This window comes from Hemiscyllium ocellatum, chromosome 2, assembly GCF_020745735.1.
Source record: "Hemiscyllium ocellatum isolate sHemOce1 chromosome 2, sHemOce1.pat.X.cur, whole genome shotgun sequence".
NCBI lineage: Eukaryota > Metazoa > Chordata > Chondrichthyes > Orectolobiformes > Hemiscylliidae > Hemiscyllium > Hemiscyllium ocellatum.
Window position 1 is genome coordinate 78,831,241 of NC_083402.1, and position 19,047 is coordinate 78,850,287.

The 19,047-nt window shown below is 40.0% G+C and overlaps 1 protein-coding gene across 1 annotated transcript in view; it reads right to left on the reverse strand.

The window, feature by feature from the left end:
• The window catches only part of LOC132825898 (uncharacterized), a 29,651-nt gene extending 13,675 nt beyond the window's left edge, over window positions 1-15,976 (reverse strand). The window contains exons 1-5 of the mRNA XM_060841518.1: window positions 15,847-15,976; window positions 14,686-14,783; window positions 7,297-7,396; window positions 6,020-6,212; window positions 441-621 (exon numbers count right to left, since the gene is read on the reverse strand). Of these exons, the coding sequence (XP_060697501.1) occupies window positions 441-621; window positions 6,020-6,212; window positions 7,297-7,396; window positions 14,686-14,783; window positions 15,847-15,976 (702 nt within the window). The remainder of the gene's footprint in view (window positions 1-440; window positions 622-6,019; window positions 6,213-7,296; window positions 7,397-14,685; window positions 14,784-15,846) is intronic.
• Window positions 15,977-19,047: the final 3,071 nt, after the last annotated feature.

Genomic DNA, 19,047 nt, shown 5'->3' on the forward strand with positions numbered 1-19,047 from the left:
TGAAGAAGATAAAACAGTGTAAAAGAATTCCAGTTGGACAGTTGGACTGGAAGAGAATTGGCAATGAATTAGACACTAAAATAAATGTAAGTTACAGTAAGAAACTGAAAATTCCCAGCACATTCGGCAGACTCTGTGGTGAGAGAAGCAGAGGTAAGTGCACGTGCTCTGAAGAAACCTTATTCTTTGTTTCTCTCGACACAGATGCCACCAAACCTGCAGCTTCCTGTTTTTATTTCAACCTTAAAGGGCCATGAATCATATGATCCTAGAATTGTCTTCCACTCAAAAGATATCTTCACGCTTTCAATACCATACATCAGAACCTCAGACATACAGAATTTGTTACCACAGAATATTTGAAATTAGAGACAAGTACTAAAACATTCAAGGTTTTTGAGTAAGTTTTTAAAAAAATATATATTGTTTTACCATCTCACCTGAAATGTAAAGTTTGCTTGGCTTTCATGTATAATTTGAAATATTCTCTTGAATGCTCTGGGTATTATTCCTAGATTTGCTGGTTTCTTCTCTCCAATCATTGTGAATGTTTTCCCAGAGCCTGCCTGACCATAGGCAAAAATGCACACATTGTAGCCATCGACAGCTGACTCAATTAGCCTGTAGGCGCACAATGCATTAATTACTGATTCAATGGTTAACCAGAATAATTACCTTCCAATGGTATAGGACAGTCCTACATTAATACAAAATATTGGTTCACGGATAGCTGATTTTTTTAATGCACTGACTTCCTTTCATGCCCCGAAGAGAACATTTAACATTTCCATGTATATGCATCGAACAAAATCAGCAACAGGACAAATAGGGTCAATTGATCAGTCTTTTAAAAATGAAATGGTGAATGAAATATAGAACTTTTTAAGAAATTGACTATGACAAAAGTCTTCCAATTTGTTCAAAATTCCATCAGAGATACTATTGAGAGACCGAGGGGTGATGACATGTTATATATTTCTTGAACTTGGTGATAACTTGGTTGCAAATAATCTTTATTGAATTTGACCTTCTCTTGAAATACTTAAAATCTTAAGCAATGGTCACACAGAAAAAATAAATAACAACAAAACATGACAGATGGGTAAACTTTGAAATGAAAGAAAAGATGCTGGAAATACATGGCAACTCTGGCAGCATCTGTGGCAAGAAAGAGAGAGTTTAGGGATTGAATTTAATGTCCCCTCCTACTTCCCTGCAAAACAGTTGGAAGCCAGGGGACCTATTTAATAAGGTGTGAGGTGGAAGGCCTTCTCCAGTTTCACACAAACATCCCAAATTAAGTCAGGGTAATATCCCTGCCTCTGAATCTCAGGCCCAGGTTTAAGTCCCAATGTCTTCAGCAATAATATCTCTGAACAGGTTGATTAGAAAGTATCTAAACATCTATTGTATCAGCGACAAGAGTGAGACCATGCTCAAGGTCAGACCAGCTAGAATAATCTGCTTGTGGGCTGGGGTGGGGGAGGGGTTGCTTTTGTGCCTTATGGCCCATTGAGGGCCACCCAATGGCAAAAGGTTGAAAAGCCCCAGCCCACCTCCCCCTCTCCTGCCAGGGATCTTTTGAATGACCCTCTGAACCTGACCCATTTCCTTTTTCTCACTCATCCATCAACGTTTCCTCTCAAACCCTGTCTACTGGTCTCTCACCATGTGTCACTGATGGGAAAGCTGACAGACAATAGCAGGCGTCCTCGCTCAGGACAGGAGAGAATAATTGATCTCTCAAACTAAGGAGTATGGATGGAAGTGACTGAAGAAGTGAGCTTTCAGACAGTGTCCCTAGAGGATCCAGGACCTCAGGAAGGTATGACTGCTGAGTGGCATAATGTTTCAGGTGCTCAAGTCTCATTGCGGTTTTCCCAGTATTCTTCTATCTAACACACTTCAGGTCAATACAACTTGCAACTTCATTCATACCTTTTCCTGAATCCACTCACATCCCTGTTTGAATAGCCAACACAGACACTCACCCTCAGCCTATTTCCCCTTTGTACCCATGCCACACATCTTCCACAAATGTAATCCTTCCCTCTTCTCCACATGAACATAGAGAACACAGCTTGTGAAGAAAAAAGTGAAGACTATAAGGAAAAAGCAGAGGCTTAGCGAATAGTTGGTACAGAATCCTGATGGTGTGGAATTGGGCCATTTAGCCCACTAAGCGTACACCGACCCTCCAAAGAGCCCCCCCACCCAGACCCACTTCCCTAAATTATCCCTGTAATCCTCATGGCTAATTCATCTAGCCTGAACATTCTTGGACACTATGGACAATTTACCATGGCCAATCCACCTAACCTGCACATCTTTGGACTGTGGGAGACCTGGACAACCTGGAGGAAACCCACACAGACACAGGGAGAATATGGAAACTCCACACAGTTACTCAAAGGTCAGATCGAACCCAGTCCCTGATGCTGTGACGCAGCAGTGCTAACCACTGAGCCACCATGCTGCACTGTGTGTCCTCCTGTGAGAAACACCTTACCAGCGATTGGACTTTCCAATGTTAAAACATAATTGAATTAGCAACCTTAACAAATTCTTAATTACCTGACAAGTCCAAGAGTGCCCCCAGCTCACTTTTAATCCTATCCTGAGAGGAGCTGGCAGAGCTTGTGACCACATGGTTACCGTTTGGGATTTTCCCAATGCCATTGCCCCTAAATCCACTTCCAATCGCCTGAGAAAAGTCTGCCCAATGTTTCCACATCTTAATCTTCAATTTACATTCTTTCTGAGAAAGCTTGCGTTCTCTGGTTTTACTGTTCTTGAAAAGATGGAGTGCCTTAGATAGTAACTTAAAGGATCCTAAAATCCACAATCGTACCTCAACTATCTGTATTCCAGACAGAACGTGCCAAGTTAGCATATAATCTCCCAATCCCTTCAATCATTCTGCTTGTTCTTTGCAGCACACTTTGAACAGTTCCGTTTTTTTTTACACACTGGTGACCAAGCTATGTACAGTTATCCCAATTCTTGCCTATCAATGATTTATGAGTGGGCAGATTCCCTTACTTTAGGCTTCCTATCCACCTTCTTTATATCCCAAAATTTTATCTTTTGTTACTCACTATCACCAAGCATTTTTATGGCATTTTCAATTAATTGCCATTAAGGAACTTCAGAATTTTTTTTCCCTTTTCTATACACTGTATTTCTTTTCTAAATAATGGACTATTTCTGTACATTTTGTCTCCAAGTGAATCACTTTTCAATTCTTTGCATTGAATTTTGTCACATCCCAAGTCAATTCAAATCCTTCCGTGACTTGTTCTGTTCGGTCTTGTGGTGTACTTTTTTCATTAGCTTTATATCATGACAAAATTGCCACTGTGCTGGTGACTCCAAAATTATGTTATGCTCAGAAAGCATGAACAGACGCCCAAAATTTGTTTAATCTTAAAACTGTGTTCTTTCTTTCTGTGTTGCAGACTGCTGAACTTTAGAAGGTCACTGTGTACAGAATATGCATTCCAAAAAAATGCCAGTGATTAAAAACCATCTCATACACATCTGAGAATGGCACATCCCCCTGCGTTGTATAGGCGTTCTAATCAAACTCCATGAAGAAGCCACAGATATTGCATCTCCCCAGCCAGGTTTGTTTCGAGAGGAAACCATTCAAACTCTCTGCAATATTGATAATAGCCCCCATAGGTATCTTCTCGAGCACACAAAGGTCTTGACCAGATGCAAAGGCAACCCTATCATACAGTGACTCATCCAGGAACCTCAGTCATGTGACTGAAACCTGAACGTGGAACCTGATAGAGCCTTGAGAGACATGGGCTACTCAGCAAAATCTAGGTTGATTGTTTAAGAAGTCCAGTGAGGTCTTTTGTGACATCAGGGCAATCAGTTACATTTTCCCAAAGAGGTCCAGGCATCAGGATGAGATTCTCACTAGGGTGTGGTGAGAGATCCACTAATGGCAATTATAATGGGGGTTAACATTCTCATTAACTGCAAACCTCACCTTATTAATAACACCCTCCTATTGTATCACAGAATGCTTAGAATCTGGAAGCCAAGACTTCCTGACGTGAAAATCCAAGTGGGAACCTAGTAATTCCAGCTCGTTACTTGCTCCTCTGGACAATTATTTTGGACACCCAGCACTAATATTCATGGGTACACTTCCAGGTAGCAGTTGCACATACCTCTTGTCCACAGTAGTGGTGTCTATAACATTCCACTTTCTCTGTGCCATCATAGTACGTCTCCAATGCACTTGCCTAAAATGCTATGTTTTAATGCTGCAATGGGAGCTACTATTGAAATGCTTCAGCAACGACACATTGCACACAAGAGCAGACACCCAGCTGATACACTGGACTGGGTTGCACCTGAGGGCTGCTAGCTTGTTCTCTTAGGACTCACTTAGCATCTGGTTGGATTCTCACAGCCTTGTCCTGCATTGCTTTTTAGTATGTTGGTTTATTAGCCAGAGTCTGAATTGCTGTTTAGCACAGACACTGAGCCAGAGTGCATGTCAACTGTAATCAGTCCAGTGTGTGTTACACTGTGCTATACCAATCGCACACCTACATCATGCGCCTGTGTTCTAAACACCGCCTGTGCTGCAACCAAATAGCCATGTTCAATTGTCTGTGGGGATTTGGCCTCAGTCAAGTCAACAGACCTGCTGTCAGGCAGGGGTCCTGGTCTGGTTACTCAGTGTGAGTGTCTGCCCACATTCCAGGGTCAGTCATCCACTTAGGACAGTCATGATGAAGCGTCCTGCCTCACTGCAGAGTAGGAAGTGGGCCATATTCAGCTATGCAGGTCCAGTGCAAGCAGTCAGAGGAATAGTGAATAATCAATTGGGATCTGCAAGCAGAGTGGACATGGTTCTTGTCAGTTATTACTCAGGGCTGTCTGTTGATGGGAGGTGGAGACTAGACAGTGCTAGGGTCCATGAATAGCTGAGTATGGAATGCTGCGGGAGGGAATGTTATAGGCAGTCACCACCAACAGACAGTGGCACATAACATTAGGCATTATTGAACTGCAGTGGCTGAGCCTAGTACTGATTGCGTATATTCCTTACTGCAATCCCTGCCATCACTTTCCGATGCCTAGAAGTGATGTGCAACTGGAAAATACTTGGGAAAATACCTAGGATTGTGGAGTCAGTGTCAGTTTGATGGGTACATTTGCTCGCTGGGAGGACAATGAAAGGGCAAAGGTATAAATAATCCACTTGCAGAATGCAGGCACACATCATTTGCAATCATATCACCATTCATGTATGTAGTGTACAAGTATATGGGGTGAAAATGCTAGTCATAAGCAATGGACACTATGTTATTAGTGCTTGCAAATCACACGTAGATTTCCATGAAGCAGAAGTAATCATGGCATCATTTAGAGAAGTCTGGAGGCAACAATGAACACAATTCTTGTGAGACATCGAAGGGTGCAGTGGGGGAATGGACCTGAATCCCTCTCCACCTCGCCTGTAAGTATTATGCAGTATTCTCGAATATGCAATGATAACTCTCCTGGGAAGCAAAAGGTTCAGTACGCATGACACACTTTCACTGTATAGTATGCGTTTGTCATATGATCAGTGGAGCAACTCTTCCAAATAAATGCCAATCGCAAAAGTGCCATGACATAATCTGAGGCTTCACTGGCTTTCTCCTCAGGAGGTGAAAGTAGAGCCTGATGTCTTTTGTGTTGGTGGTTTTCTGCGTTCGGCTCGTACCTGCATGAAAAGGATAAGGTGAAGCAGTTTTTTAAAAGTGAGGAACGTGTTAAAATGTGTGATAATGGGAGAGCAGTTCAGCACAGATAATAGAACTTACTTAGTCAGTTGCCTATTGTCCAACATCCATGGAGAGACAGCAAGCTAAAGTTTTGAGTCTAGATTACTCTTCATCAGAGCAGATTCCAGCATCCACAGTATTTTGCTCCTATGTTATGTTTAATAGATTGCAACTTCTCTGAGGACAACTTTCTGAAATTTTGGTTAATAATTAAAACCAACCTAGTTGTTTCTCTGAAGGATTCTTCCTGTGATGTGGAACCGTCAAATACTTGGTCAAATTGGAACTCCTTCACTCCATGGTTACTCTTGATGATCACCGTATACTCATCAGGAGATTGGACAATACACTGGCTTCCGTGAGTTAGCTCAGATTTACTCAAAGGCCGTATACGACAGAAGACATGGATTTTTCCTGCATAATGGAAAGTGGTACGTGCAAGCACAGTTTCACCATTTTCAACTCTAGTGTAATCCTTTTACTGCATAAAATTACTTGCTACATTTGTCACCAATAATGATCTCTGTGAATTTATTCTGGGATCTGTGGTAACTCTGAGTGCTGTTACAATAGCATTTCCATAGATCGAGCAAGCAATTGCCAGAATTCATTCAGCAATCAGGAAATAAAGAATTGAACCCATGTAGAGCCCTTACATTGTGCAAAATCCACTGTGATCTTGCCTGTTTGGTTTTTGGCCAGGGTATTCTGGAGAAGAGTGGAAAGTATGTCTGTTCACAAGACAGTCATTATTATCAACAGTGGTTCTTGGTCAGCTATGAATAGGGGGCATAAATAATCCATAAGCTGAAAATTGAATAGAAGTGAACAAGAAGTTAATGGATGTCAGGAGATGAGAAAATGTTTGCAATTGTTGTCTAAATCACTAAAATGTTATTGATACAATTTTTTATGACATTCTGATTTCATTCAGTTTGTTTGCTGACCTTTTATTTAAAAAAATCCTTTGAGGATGCAGATGTCACTGACAAGCCTGGCATTTGTTGCCCAGTCCAAAATACCCTTGAACCGAGAAGCTTGCTTGACAAATGCAGAGGGCAGCACAGAGTCAACAACATTGCTGTGTCACATATAGGCCAGACTGGGTAAGGATTCTAGATTTCCTTCATTAAAGAACATTAGTGAAGCAGCCCTCAGAATGAATAGCAATGGTATTGTGCTGTTATGCAATGATGTCTACACTGATGAATTAATAGTTAAGACGTTATGACCAAATCACTGAAAATATTTTAAGTATTGGGACTTTGCTAACAAATGATAAATGGTCAATGAGTACATATTTATTACATCTCATTCAGGTGAAGTACCTCAGGTACGAGATCACAGATAAGTCACACTTGACCTAGTGAATCAATGGTGATGTTTATTTTGCCTGCTCTTCCTTTGTATTTTGCAGAAAGCAATATTAATTCTGAACAAATTGATGAGAGTTGTCAAATCTGACATGAATTTCATCCACGCTAATGCTCAGCCGCACCTTTCAAATCCTCCACCATATTGCAGTATTTCTTTCTTAGAGTCTTCTCAGTATTCAAATTCTTTACCAGATTTTTATTTTCCAACTTCAGCTGTTCCAACTGCACAGAAAATAAAAATGGATGCTGGTGAAAAGATCTTCATTGTTTACAACAAAAAGAATATTTTTAAAAATTTAAATCTATGTACCAGTGGTGAATCGATCACCTTTTGGTGACGATAATAAAGGCTTCAGTTTTCCAGAATTTTGACGAGAGAACATAATTTATTAAATTTATTCATTTGCAGGATGTAAGCATTGCTGGGTGGGTCAGTGTTTACTTTCCCATCTCCATTTGTATTTGAGAAAATGGTGGTGAACTGATTTCTGCAGCTGTTGCAGACCAGGTGGCATCAGTACAACATGATGCTGTTAGGAAGGAAGTTTCAGAAATTGTCATCCAGCAATGTTGAAGAAACAGTAACATAGTTCCAAGTCAGACTAGCATGAGGAACTTGCAGGTGGTTATGTTGCTGTGAATCAGCTGTCCTTATCTTTGTAATTAGTAGAGGTCATGGTTTTAGAGGATGCTATTGAGGGGGACATGGTGGTTAGTACAGCTGCCTCACAGTACCAGGGACCCGGGTTTGACTCTCCCTTCAGCCAACTGTCTGTGAGACTTCGTGAGTTTCTGCATCATACATATAACACACGCTGCTGCTTGGTGGAGGGAATGCATGTTTAATGTGGTGGATGAGTTACCAAACTGAGATACTTTATCCTGACTGGTATCAAGCTCTCAAATATTCTGGAGCTGAAAAGTAGAAAGTATTCCATCATACTCCTGGCTTGTGCCTTGTAGATAGTGGTCAGATTTTGGGGTGATATGTGGTAAGTTACATGCAGCAGAATTCCCGGTTTGATCTGGTAATCATTTCTATAGCTGGTGCAGTACTTTTCTGGTCATTGGTAACTCCCCAGAATGATCATCGTGGGAGATTCAGTGATGGTAATTCTGTTGAATATCATAGGGAAATTATTACATTCTGTCTTGGCATTGTGATGTGAATTTACACTTATCGGCACAACCTGAACATTGTCCAGCTCTTGCAACAAATGCACATAGTCTACTTCACCAGTGTGCTAAACCTAAAAGCCTTCACAAGAGCAAAAAAGAAACAATTCAAGATCCTTCTAACAGAACAGGGTAATGTTCTTCAGTGTTTAATCCCTCTATTTGTAAAACTTTTCCAATGCAAAGAAATTCCCATTAGGTCTCTTGGAACTCACTCTCTTACCCATACATAAGTTTTAAGAATCTAGGGCTCCAGAAATACTGACAAGTCACTTTGCATTACAAATCATATCTGTGGAGTGAGTTGAGTTGGCTGAAATCTGGCATCAATGATGATTGGACCTCAGGAGAAGACAATATGGTTCATCCGCTTGGCACGTCTGGCTGAAAATGGTTGCAATGACATTAGCCTTGTCTTTTGCAATGATGTACTGGGCTCCCTCATGATTGAGTAAGGAGATATTTATGGATTCTCTTCCTCCACACCATTGCACAAACATTCACCATTTTACTAGACCGGATGTGACTAGACTGCAGCGCTTGGATCTGATTTGCTGGTTGTGGGATTGCCTATGTTAGTCTATTGCATGTTGTTTCTGCATGCAAACAGTCCTTTATTTTAGGTTTTCAGATTTACATCTAATTTTTAGGCTTAATAAAAACAGAAAGAACTGCAGGTGCAGTGAATCAGCAGCAAAAATAGAAATTGCTGGAAAAACTCAACAGGTCTGCCAGCATCTGTGGAGACAGTTCAGAGATAATGTTTCGGGTCAACTGACCCTTCATCAGAATGGCTCTGCAGGAGAGTCACTCAACCTGAAACATTATTTCTGATTTGTCTTCACAGATGCTGCCAGACGGGCTGAGCTTGTCCAGCAATTTTCATTTTTGTCTCGAATTTTTAGGCCTGTCTGGTGCTGTTCTTCGCATATCTTCCTGTACGTTTCATTGAACCAAACTTGATCACCCGGCACAATGACAGTTTTAGAACGGTGGATATGCCAAACCAACAGTTACAGATTGTAGTTGAATCCAATTCTGCTGCTGCTAAAGGCTCAAAGTTCTTCATAGATGCCCTGTTTTGAGATACTAGATTTGATTTGCACCTAATCTATTTAGCACAGAGTGAAATGTATCCTCAATGTGAAAACATTTCTCATATGTGCAAGTCAGTAAGCAGTGGACAGCTCTAACATTGGATGTCTGACCTCTTCCACAAGAACTGAAATTTTGAAAGATGTCTCCAAGAGACAGATCTTGGATTGTACATTTAAAGCTGAATATTTGCATGTTATTGATCCAGGAAAGGCCACTTTCCTACGAAAATACCAACTTTCTCCCTTTGCAGACTAGTGATGCTTAATTGCAGACTTCCTAAAAACATTTCTCCTGTTTACATTCTTTTATTTAAAGTTATTCATTAAAATAATTTACTTCCTCTCACATACCCTTTTTAATCTCTTCATAAAACAAATTGCCTTTATTATGTTGAAATTGTGGTATGTAATATGTCACCCTACAGCCAGAATTTTTTGTGGGAGATGGACCTAATCTCACATTTATGTTCCTGCTCCCTTTCTCCATCTCTGTCTAGAGACTGCTGGAATTTTGTTGGCAGTTCAGGCCCTAAGTGATTTGGTGATGGACCTACATCCCTGAAGTAGGAATGGAAGTAAGTGATAGGTTTATAAGGCCACATTCATTTCCAAAAGCACTCTTGGCTGTATTTTTCTGTTGCAGTCAGCAGCTCCTCTATTCAGAGTTAAACTTTCTGACCAATTGAAACCCTAAATTACCCTTTAGACAGTCCCCGCATCCTCATCCACTATACACGTTATGAACACACTACATTATTACAGTCAGAAGCTGAAAAAAAGCTCATAAAACTCCCAAATGAACAAACAGACTTCAGAACTACAGTTACAACAGATATTCAGGCCAAATACAAAAACAGAAAGTGTGAATTTGAAACAATTAGACATTGTTATTATTTCAGGCTACATTGTCACACATTATAATTCTACCATTTTATTCTAAACAATTTTAATTCATCAGAAGACTTTCCCACATTTGCAGTGCTAATTATTTTATTTGACAGGTGTATGTTTGTATAAGTAACAATCTGGCAAACATTTTTTTTAAGGGTTAGTTACATCTTTCAATCACAGCACTGTCATGATTCACCTTAAAAAAAATAGAGATTCAATTCATGTTACAGCATTAAATGGTGAATGGTAAAAAAAACGTCAAAAGCATTTCACTTACTTTTTAAACACTTCCCATCTCCAATGCATGGTTTCCACTTCCACACAACTGGTATAAAAGCCAACAGGTCATCTCCATGGACATTAAAAGAACTATCATATTAAAGCTTCCAATGAATCCACAATGCAAATAATTGCTTCACCAGTTGGGGTGAGGAGGTTTGGGGAATATGCTTTCATTGGCACTTTGTAAAATATTCAAGGGCAGAACACAAAGTGGGGCATCTGGGTGCTCCATTGAGCAGCCAAATCTTTCAGTCCTGATATCATTTGGTCCCAAATGAGAAATTAATGAAAACTCATACTCTGGCATTAGCCTTTCTTAGGCTTGCATCATAAAATTACTAACCAAAGCATTGAAATGTGAAATTGAACATTACACCCTGTACTACTTGAGCAATTATGCACCAGAAGCATGTGTCCATTAGACAATTCTGCTTTTAATACTGTGCTTTGGGCATAAAAATGTGGTGCAACTGGAAGGAAACTCTGCATTCTAACCCATGGATTAAGTCACAGTTCGTCAATTTAAAAGATTATTTACATTCAGTTCCACTTCTAATATTGACTGAATGATATAAAATTGTCAACACATTGCAATCTGCTCAATCTCTGTTGTATTATGAGTGCTCTCATAAAACATCATTGAAAAATATGCATTGAGTATTCTGTTATGCATCAAAGATTAAAGTACAGATATCATCATTAAGCTCAAGTGAGAGAATGCTTACCAACCTTATCTTGTAGATTCTGCAGCTTATTAGCACTGCTCATCCATCCTGCTGATGTTGAATTTTGTTCCTCTAATGTCCTTCCATCCAAATTATCCTTCAACCTCTGAAGTTTAGTTAAAGAAAAGGAAAGAAATGGTGTTAATTTTTTATTATTTATGTTCCGATAGAAAATCTATGGGACTCCCTTTTATTTTAGTAGCCAGTCTTTTCTCATTTTTTATATTTGTTTTTCTCATTTCTATTTTCATTTCCTAATGGATTCTTCTATATTCAGCCTGTTCTTGGTTGTATTACTCACCTGACACAAGTTTTCTTCTTCATCTTCATTTCAAATCTGTTTGCGCATGCATAGAGTTCTATATTTGTTTTCCATCCATTTCCATTTTCTTGGGAATATACTTTGTGCATGCCCACATTATTCAGACACCATTTTGCCCGTCAACTGCAATTCAGCTAGGCCAGATTCTTTCTCAGCTACTGACGTTAACCTTTCCTCTGCTAAATTACTCTTGATTTATTGTAATTAGGTTTCACTTTTGGGTGTTGAGTCACCACATGACACCTTTCTCTGCTTCAATAATCTATGTTTCAAACATAGATCGATCCCTCAAAAGTTAGAAAATATAGTAGAAAATGTTATTGTGGTCAGAGTGTTGCCAAGAGTTATTTTGCTTACTTTGATGAGGACATAAGTGAATAGCTAGGAGAGACAAGACAGTGAATTGCAACCAGTGAAATAAAGCAAAATAGAATTTTAATTATTAAAATATTTTGAATTATGAACTTTATTCAATTGAACTGCTGGTTCCTATTACATTAAGCACTTACATAGTAGCATTCAAAATATATATATTGTTTCTGTGTCAGGCAACAATAAGTTTTTGAGCAATGGAACACAAGTTGACACATTCATTTCTATGTTCAGTATAAGTAGTTTAGTATTACTGTGAAGAAATTCCATGATCTAATTTTTGTTTTCCAATGCCCTAAACTTTCTTTGCTTTAAATGTTTTATTTAGAGTCATAGAGTCAGAGACGTACAGCATGGAAACAGAGCCTTTGGTCCAACTTGTCCATGCCAACCAGATATCCTAACATAATCTAGTCCCATTTATCCAGCACTTGGTCCATATCCCTCTAAACCCTTCCTATTCATATACCCATCCAGACACCATCCTCTGGCAGCTCATTCCCTACACGTACCACCCTCGGCGTGAAAAGGTTGCCCCTTAGGTCCCTTTTAAATTTTTCCCCTCTCACCCTAAACCTATGCAATTTAGTTCTGGACTCCCCTACCCCAGGGAAAAGACCTTATCTATTTACCTTATACCCCTCATCCCTCCATGCTCCAGGGAAAACAGCTCCAGCCTATTCAAACTCTCCCTGTAGCTCAAATCCTCCAACCCTGGGAATATCCTTGTAAACCTTTTATGAACCCTTTCAAGTTTCACAACATCCTTCCGATATGAGGGAGACCAGAACTGAACACAATAATACTCCGAAAGTGGCCTAACCAATGTCCTATATGGCTGCAACATGATCTCCCAATTCCTATACTCAAGCACTGATCAATAAAGGAAAGCATACCGAATGCTTTCTTCACTATCCTATCTACCTGCGACTCCACTTTTAAGGAACTATGAACCTGCACTTCAAGGTATCTTTTTTTCATTAACACTCCTCAGGACCTTGCCAGTAAGTGTATAAGTGCTCACATTTATCCAAATTAAACTCTAAGTGCCACACCTCAGTCCATTGGCCAATTGCGCCTTCCTGATTAAAGTCACCAAAGTCTTACCAGACCACAGGGATGCTCTCTCATTGGAGAGAGATGACTGATGGTGGTTTATTCTGAGGATCAGTTGATAGGAGAGGATGAGAAGGAGAGTCCTTCATGATAACTTCAGCCATAGTGGGAACAGAACTCACTCTGGGGATCACTCTGCATCGTAAAGGGAGCAACTCTCCTCTTAATATGCCTCTATGATATAGCTGTAGCATCCACATGAACTATATAACAGCAATGCTTTAATGTTTGTGTAACTATAGCCAGAACGTAGTATCATCATCCAATCTTATGCCTGAGTGAATGACTGGAGAGACTTTTGGAGATTAAAGTCTTACTTTCAAGTTGATCCCCAGATTTTGCATTCAAGTCATCTTCTAACTTTCGTTATTTCTTGTGAAATATGAATGCTGTGTCAATGAACTTACAAAAACTATCTGAAGCCAATAAGTCAGTGCTTGTGAATTGTAGAAATAAAGACATAAGCTTTGTTCATGTGTTAAGAGGAATATACACAAATTGGAAACACCCTTGGACTGGTTACAAAAATAATTGGTGAGTCAACTTATGATGATATAGCTGGTAGTAAGCTCTGACTTGAGGAATACAGGACACTTCTGTCGTTGCATACACACATTAGACAATTAAACGTAGGACCTTGGGTAGTGCTGTGGAACACAGATCGAGGGGCTCAGGTGCATAATTCTTTGATGTTTGTGTCACATAAACTCAGGGTGGTTAAGGCAGCATTTAGCAAGCTTGCCTTCATTGCTCAAATCTTTGAGTATACGAACTGGGATGGTATGTTGAGGTTATACAAGATGTTGGTGAGGCATCTTCTGGAGTATTCTGTCCAGTTCTGATTGCCCTATTGTAGGAAGGATATTAATAAGATGGAGAGGGCTCAGAAGAGATTTATCAGGCTGTTGCTGGGAATGGATGTTTTGAATTATGGGGAGACGCTGGAAAGCTGGGACGTTTTTTTCACTGGAGTGTAGGAGATAGAGAAGTGACCTTATAGAGGATTATAAAATCATGATAAGGTGGATGGCAGGTATCTTTTCCCTAGCATGGGAGATTTCAAGACATATTTTTAAAGAGAGAGAAAGATTTTAAAAAGGTGCAATTTTTTTAGGTAGAGAGTGGTTTGGTTGTGGAATGAGCTGACAGAGGAAGTGATGAAAGCAGAAGTACAGTTACATGTTGAAAAGATGTTTAGATAAGTACATGAACAAATAATGTTTGGAGGGATTTGTCCAAGTGAAGGGAGGTGGGATTAGTTTAGTTTGGGATTATGTTTGGCATGGATAGTTGGACTGAAGGGTCTGTTTCTGTGCTGTATGACTCTATGATTCTATGACTCTCAGATGAAGTGATGAAGTGAAACTTAAGCTGTACTTAAAATTTTGTTTATGAGGGGTACTTGACACTGAGGTAAGTTGAAATGTTCCATTTTCAAACCTAACAAATTTCACAAGAATCGACACAAACAAAAATCACTTTTCTAATAAAATGCTGCTTTCTTTAAGAAATGGTGTATTTTTTACTCACCTGTCCATGACTAATGTTGATATCAGCAGTAAATGGATGTTTAATTTTCTCTCGACCCAGATCAAGCCCGAACTTTGGCTCTTGTATTTTTTGAGAACCTTTTAAACACATCATTTAAAAAAAGAATTATTGAAATTGCTGTAACTTTACGAACATCACTTAATATAATTAATAAAGATGGAGGGCTTCTATTGAGTTGAATGAAAAAAATAAAAGTAACACTTTAGCATGAATTATCCAAGCTGAAAGCAAAAACCACCATTTTAAATGAATTCAAACAAAAAAAACATGCTTTTTCTCTGCATTGAAAGCCTGATTAGAGTTTCTGCCAGAAAAATATGCATGTTAGGCACAGAGCAAAAGAAGGGCAACTAAAAGCCAACAGATATTGTACATTATATTCAACACATGTTTGTTCTGCATTCCTACCATTTCAAAGCTTAGCTTTTGTTTTAAAATGTCAGGTCTCATTATTCACTGTTAGCCAACACAATGAGCTACATTTTCCTGTTCGAGTCATTAGCTTGGCTTTGGGCTGAGTTCAAGCTAATGAAGCTAGATGTAAGAGTTATGGGGCATCAAAGATATTTCTGGAGGAGGTCAAGTAAGAAATTGCCTCTGTGAGCATCATTTACAAAAGGACAGCTCACAGCTTGAGGACATGGGAATGCCAGACTGCTTGAAGTGAAAGATAATCCCACTGTGGATTCAATGTGATCATAAGGTGAATGGAAAAAGAGACTATGGTATAAGATGGAAGTACCATCTGCTCATGTGTCCTGCTGCCAGTTTCTCATCTCCAACGCTGCCTGTGATAAGCAAATAATTTCATTCATATTGAGTTCACTGGCTAGGCCAGCATTTATTACCCAAATTGACTGACTCTTAAGAAGGTATTGGTGAACTGTTAACTTGAAATTCTGCAGTCTGTTTGGGATAGGTACATTCAGTGTATGGTTCAGAAGGGTGCTCCAGGCTTTTGGCCTTGAGATAGTTAAGAAATAGTGATATCGTTCCAAGTCTGGATGGTGTAGGACTCTGAGGGGAACCTGGAAGTGGCGGTGTTCCAGTGAATCTGCTTCCCTTGACCTGAGAGGTGGTAGAGGTTGGGGAGTTTGGAACGTACTATTGAGTGAGGCTTAGAAAATTGCTGCAGTGCACCTTGTACGTGGTACATGGCCACGGTGAACTGGTGTTGTGGGAATGAATTTGAAGATGGTGCAAATAAGTTGCTGACCAAGCAGGCGAGGACGACCCTCAGCTTTTTCAGTGCTGTTGGAGATACGCTCATCCAGACAATGCAGTGCAATCCATCACTTTCCTGAAATGAGCCTTGCAAATAGTGGACTAACTTTGGGAAGTAAGGAGTAAGCTATTCACTACAGAATTCCATGCACTTGCCTTGTTCTTGTAACCAGAATACCTGTATGGCTACTGAAATTTCATTTTTGGTCAAAGGCAGCTCCTAGGATATTGCAGTGAGGTATTCAGTGATGGGGAGATGGTTAGATTCTCTCTTGTTCAAGATGAACATTGGGCAGGATAAACAAAGCAAGTGAATACATTTTGATGATCAGAGGATCATTGACATGCATTTTCATTGGTTCCTTAAGGTGGCAGGACAGGTAGGTAAAATGACTAAGTAGGCATAAGGGATATTTGTCTTTATCGGCTAAGGCATAGATTTTAAGAGCAGGGAGGTTACCCTGGAGCTGCATAAAAAGAATTGGTTAGACAAAGGCTAAAAAGAGCATTGTGTACAGTTCTGGAATCCACATGGTAGGAAGGATGTGATTCAGCTGGAGAGGGTGCAGAGGAGATTAACCAGAATGTTTCCTGGACTGGAGAGTTTTAGTTATGACGAGTTTGGACAGACTGGGGCTGATTTCCTTGGAGCAGAGGAGACTGAAGGAACTATGACAGAGATGTATGCAATTATGAGGGGCATAGAGAGGGTAGACAGGAAGACTTAGTGAAAGGATTGATGACAGGAGCCACAGATAATAGTGAAAGAATGAGTCATAGTCATAGAGGCACTGAATATGGCCTGACACAAGCCCATCTAGTTTGAACCTGTCAAAAGCAGCCACCTATCTATTCTAATCTCATTTTCCAGAACTTGGCCAATAGCCTTGAATACTTTGACAATGTAAGTGCACATTTAAATAATTCTTAAATGTTATGGGGGTTTCTGCCTCTACCACCATTCTGGGCAGCGAGTTCCATATTCCCCACCATCCTCTGTGTGAAAATGCATGCCCTCACATCCCTACCAAACTTCCTGTCCCTTCCCTTCAGAAGTGATCTTGTTGAAACATACAAACTACTTAAAGGGATAGATGGGTTGGATATGTGTAAGATGGTTCGCTTGCTTGGTAAGTCTGAAACCAGGGGGGCAATTTAAAAATAAGAGAAGACCATTGATTTCCAATATGAGAAGAATTCGCACTCTGAGGGTTGTGAATCTTTCAAATTCTCTATCACAGGGGCCGACAGAAGCTCAGTCTTTGAGTATGTTTAAGGTAGAGATTGACAGATTTCTGATTATCAATGGAAAATGGGGTTATGGGAATGGAGTGGGTAAATGGCATTGATCAATCATGCTCGTTTTGAATGGTGGAGCATTTCCAAAAGGCCACATGGTCTGCTGATGCTCCTAGGAAACAAATTTGCTGCTGCCAATGGTGAACTCAGTACAGAGTTCAGACTATCTAGTGGTCACTCCTTCCCAGTAACATCACGACAGATCTATCTACAATCTGATTGAAGATTTGTAGCTCGGGTATCCGTTGTTGTGGTTCTGCTTGCCGAGCTGGAAGTTTTTGCTGCAAACATTTCGTTCCCTGGCTAGGGAACATCATCAGTGCTGTTGGAGCCTCGTGTGAAGCGCTGCTTTGATGTTTCTTCCGGTATTTGTATTGGTTTGTTCTTGCCGCTTCCGGGTGTCAGTTTCAGCTGTAGTAGTTTGTATGTGGGGTCCAGGTCGATGTGTCTGTTGATGGATGTTCTTACCGTTTCCGGGTGTCAGTTTCAGCTGTAGTGGTTTGTATATGGTGTCCAGGTCAATGTGTCTGTTGATGGAGTTTGGGGATGAATGCCATGCTTCTAGGAATTCTCTGGCTGTTCTCTGTCTGGCTTGTCCTATGATAGTGGTGTTTTCCCAGTCAAATTCATGTTGCTGGACACCATATACAAACCACTACAGCTGAAACTGACACCCGGAAACGGCAAGAACATCCATCAACAGACACATCGACCTGGACCCCACAAACAAATCACTGCAGCTGAAACTGACACCCGGAAGCGGCAAGAACAAACCAATACAAATACCGGAAGAAACATCAAAGCAGCGCTTCACACGAGGCTCCAACAGCACTGATGATGTTCCCTAGCCAGGGAACGAAATGTTTGCAGCAAAAACTTCCAGCTCGGCGAGCAGAACCACAACAGATCTATCTACATCATCGATTAGTGAACATGAAGTCAGGTTAGATCACACTCTCTCAGTTTCAGTCTATTTCTAATCTTCAGAATTCAAATCAGCTTGGTCTATGTTGTATCTTTGAGTCACTTTTGGAGAGAACAGACTCATAGAAGGTTTTACCACAGATAAGAATGCTAGGATGCATCGATCCAGTAAATTTAGGAATAGTTTCTTTGGTAGACATAATGGAGGCTATAGCAGGGAATTCAGAAAGGAAAAGTTGGATGCAGTCATAAAGGGACAGTGGAATCTATCTGGGTGGATGAAATAACAGAGCTGTACCTCTGGTTTTGAAAGAACACAAGAGAAACAATAGGAGGCATGAATGATTTGGACCAAATGGTCTGTTTCTGTGCTGTCTCTATGACTCTAAGTGTAGAAAAAAAATCTAAAAGGAGTTCAACAGTTTTAAAGTAATTATTTCAGAGGGATTTAAAATGAATAGTCCAATATGTAATCTTGTTAAATAATTCTATTCATTCAAATGTAAGTATCTTACCTGTGATAATTAAGTTCAGTTGATCATTAATACATCCAGACCTGATTGTACTTAATGTTTCCAGCAGAATTTCTGCTTCCCAAAGATCAACTTGGGCTTCTGCCAAACTCAGGAATTCCCCTGGAATCTGATCCCTGCAAAATATGTCAATTAGCTCTGAATCATTGACATCAACTGAATATGATCATAGAATTAAAGTGCATAGGGAAAAGCTAGTGAGAAATATTGCATTTAACATGTTACTAAAGAAAAGAGCTAGCAAAGAGAGCACGGACAGTCTAGAAAGTGGAGTCTTAATAATAGAAAATAAGGAAATGAAGTTTAATTAAGTTGGTAGTTGGCATAAGCTCTCATGGTAAGTGAGGGAGAAACTCAGGGA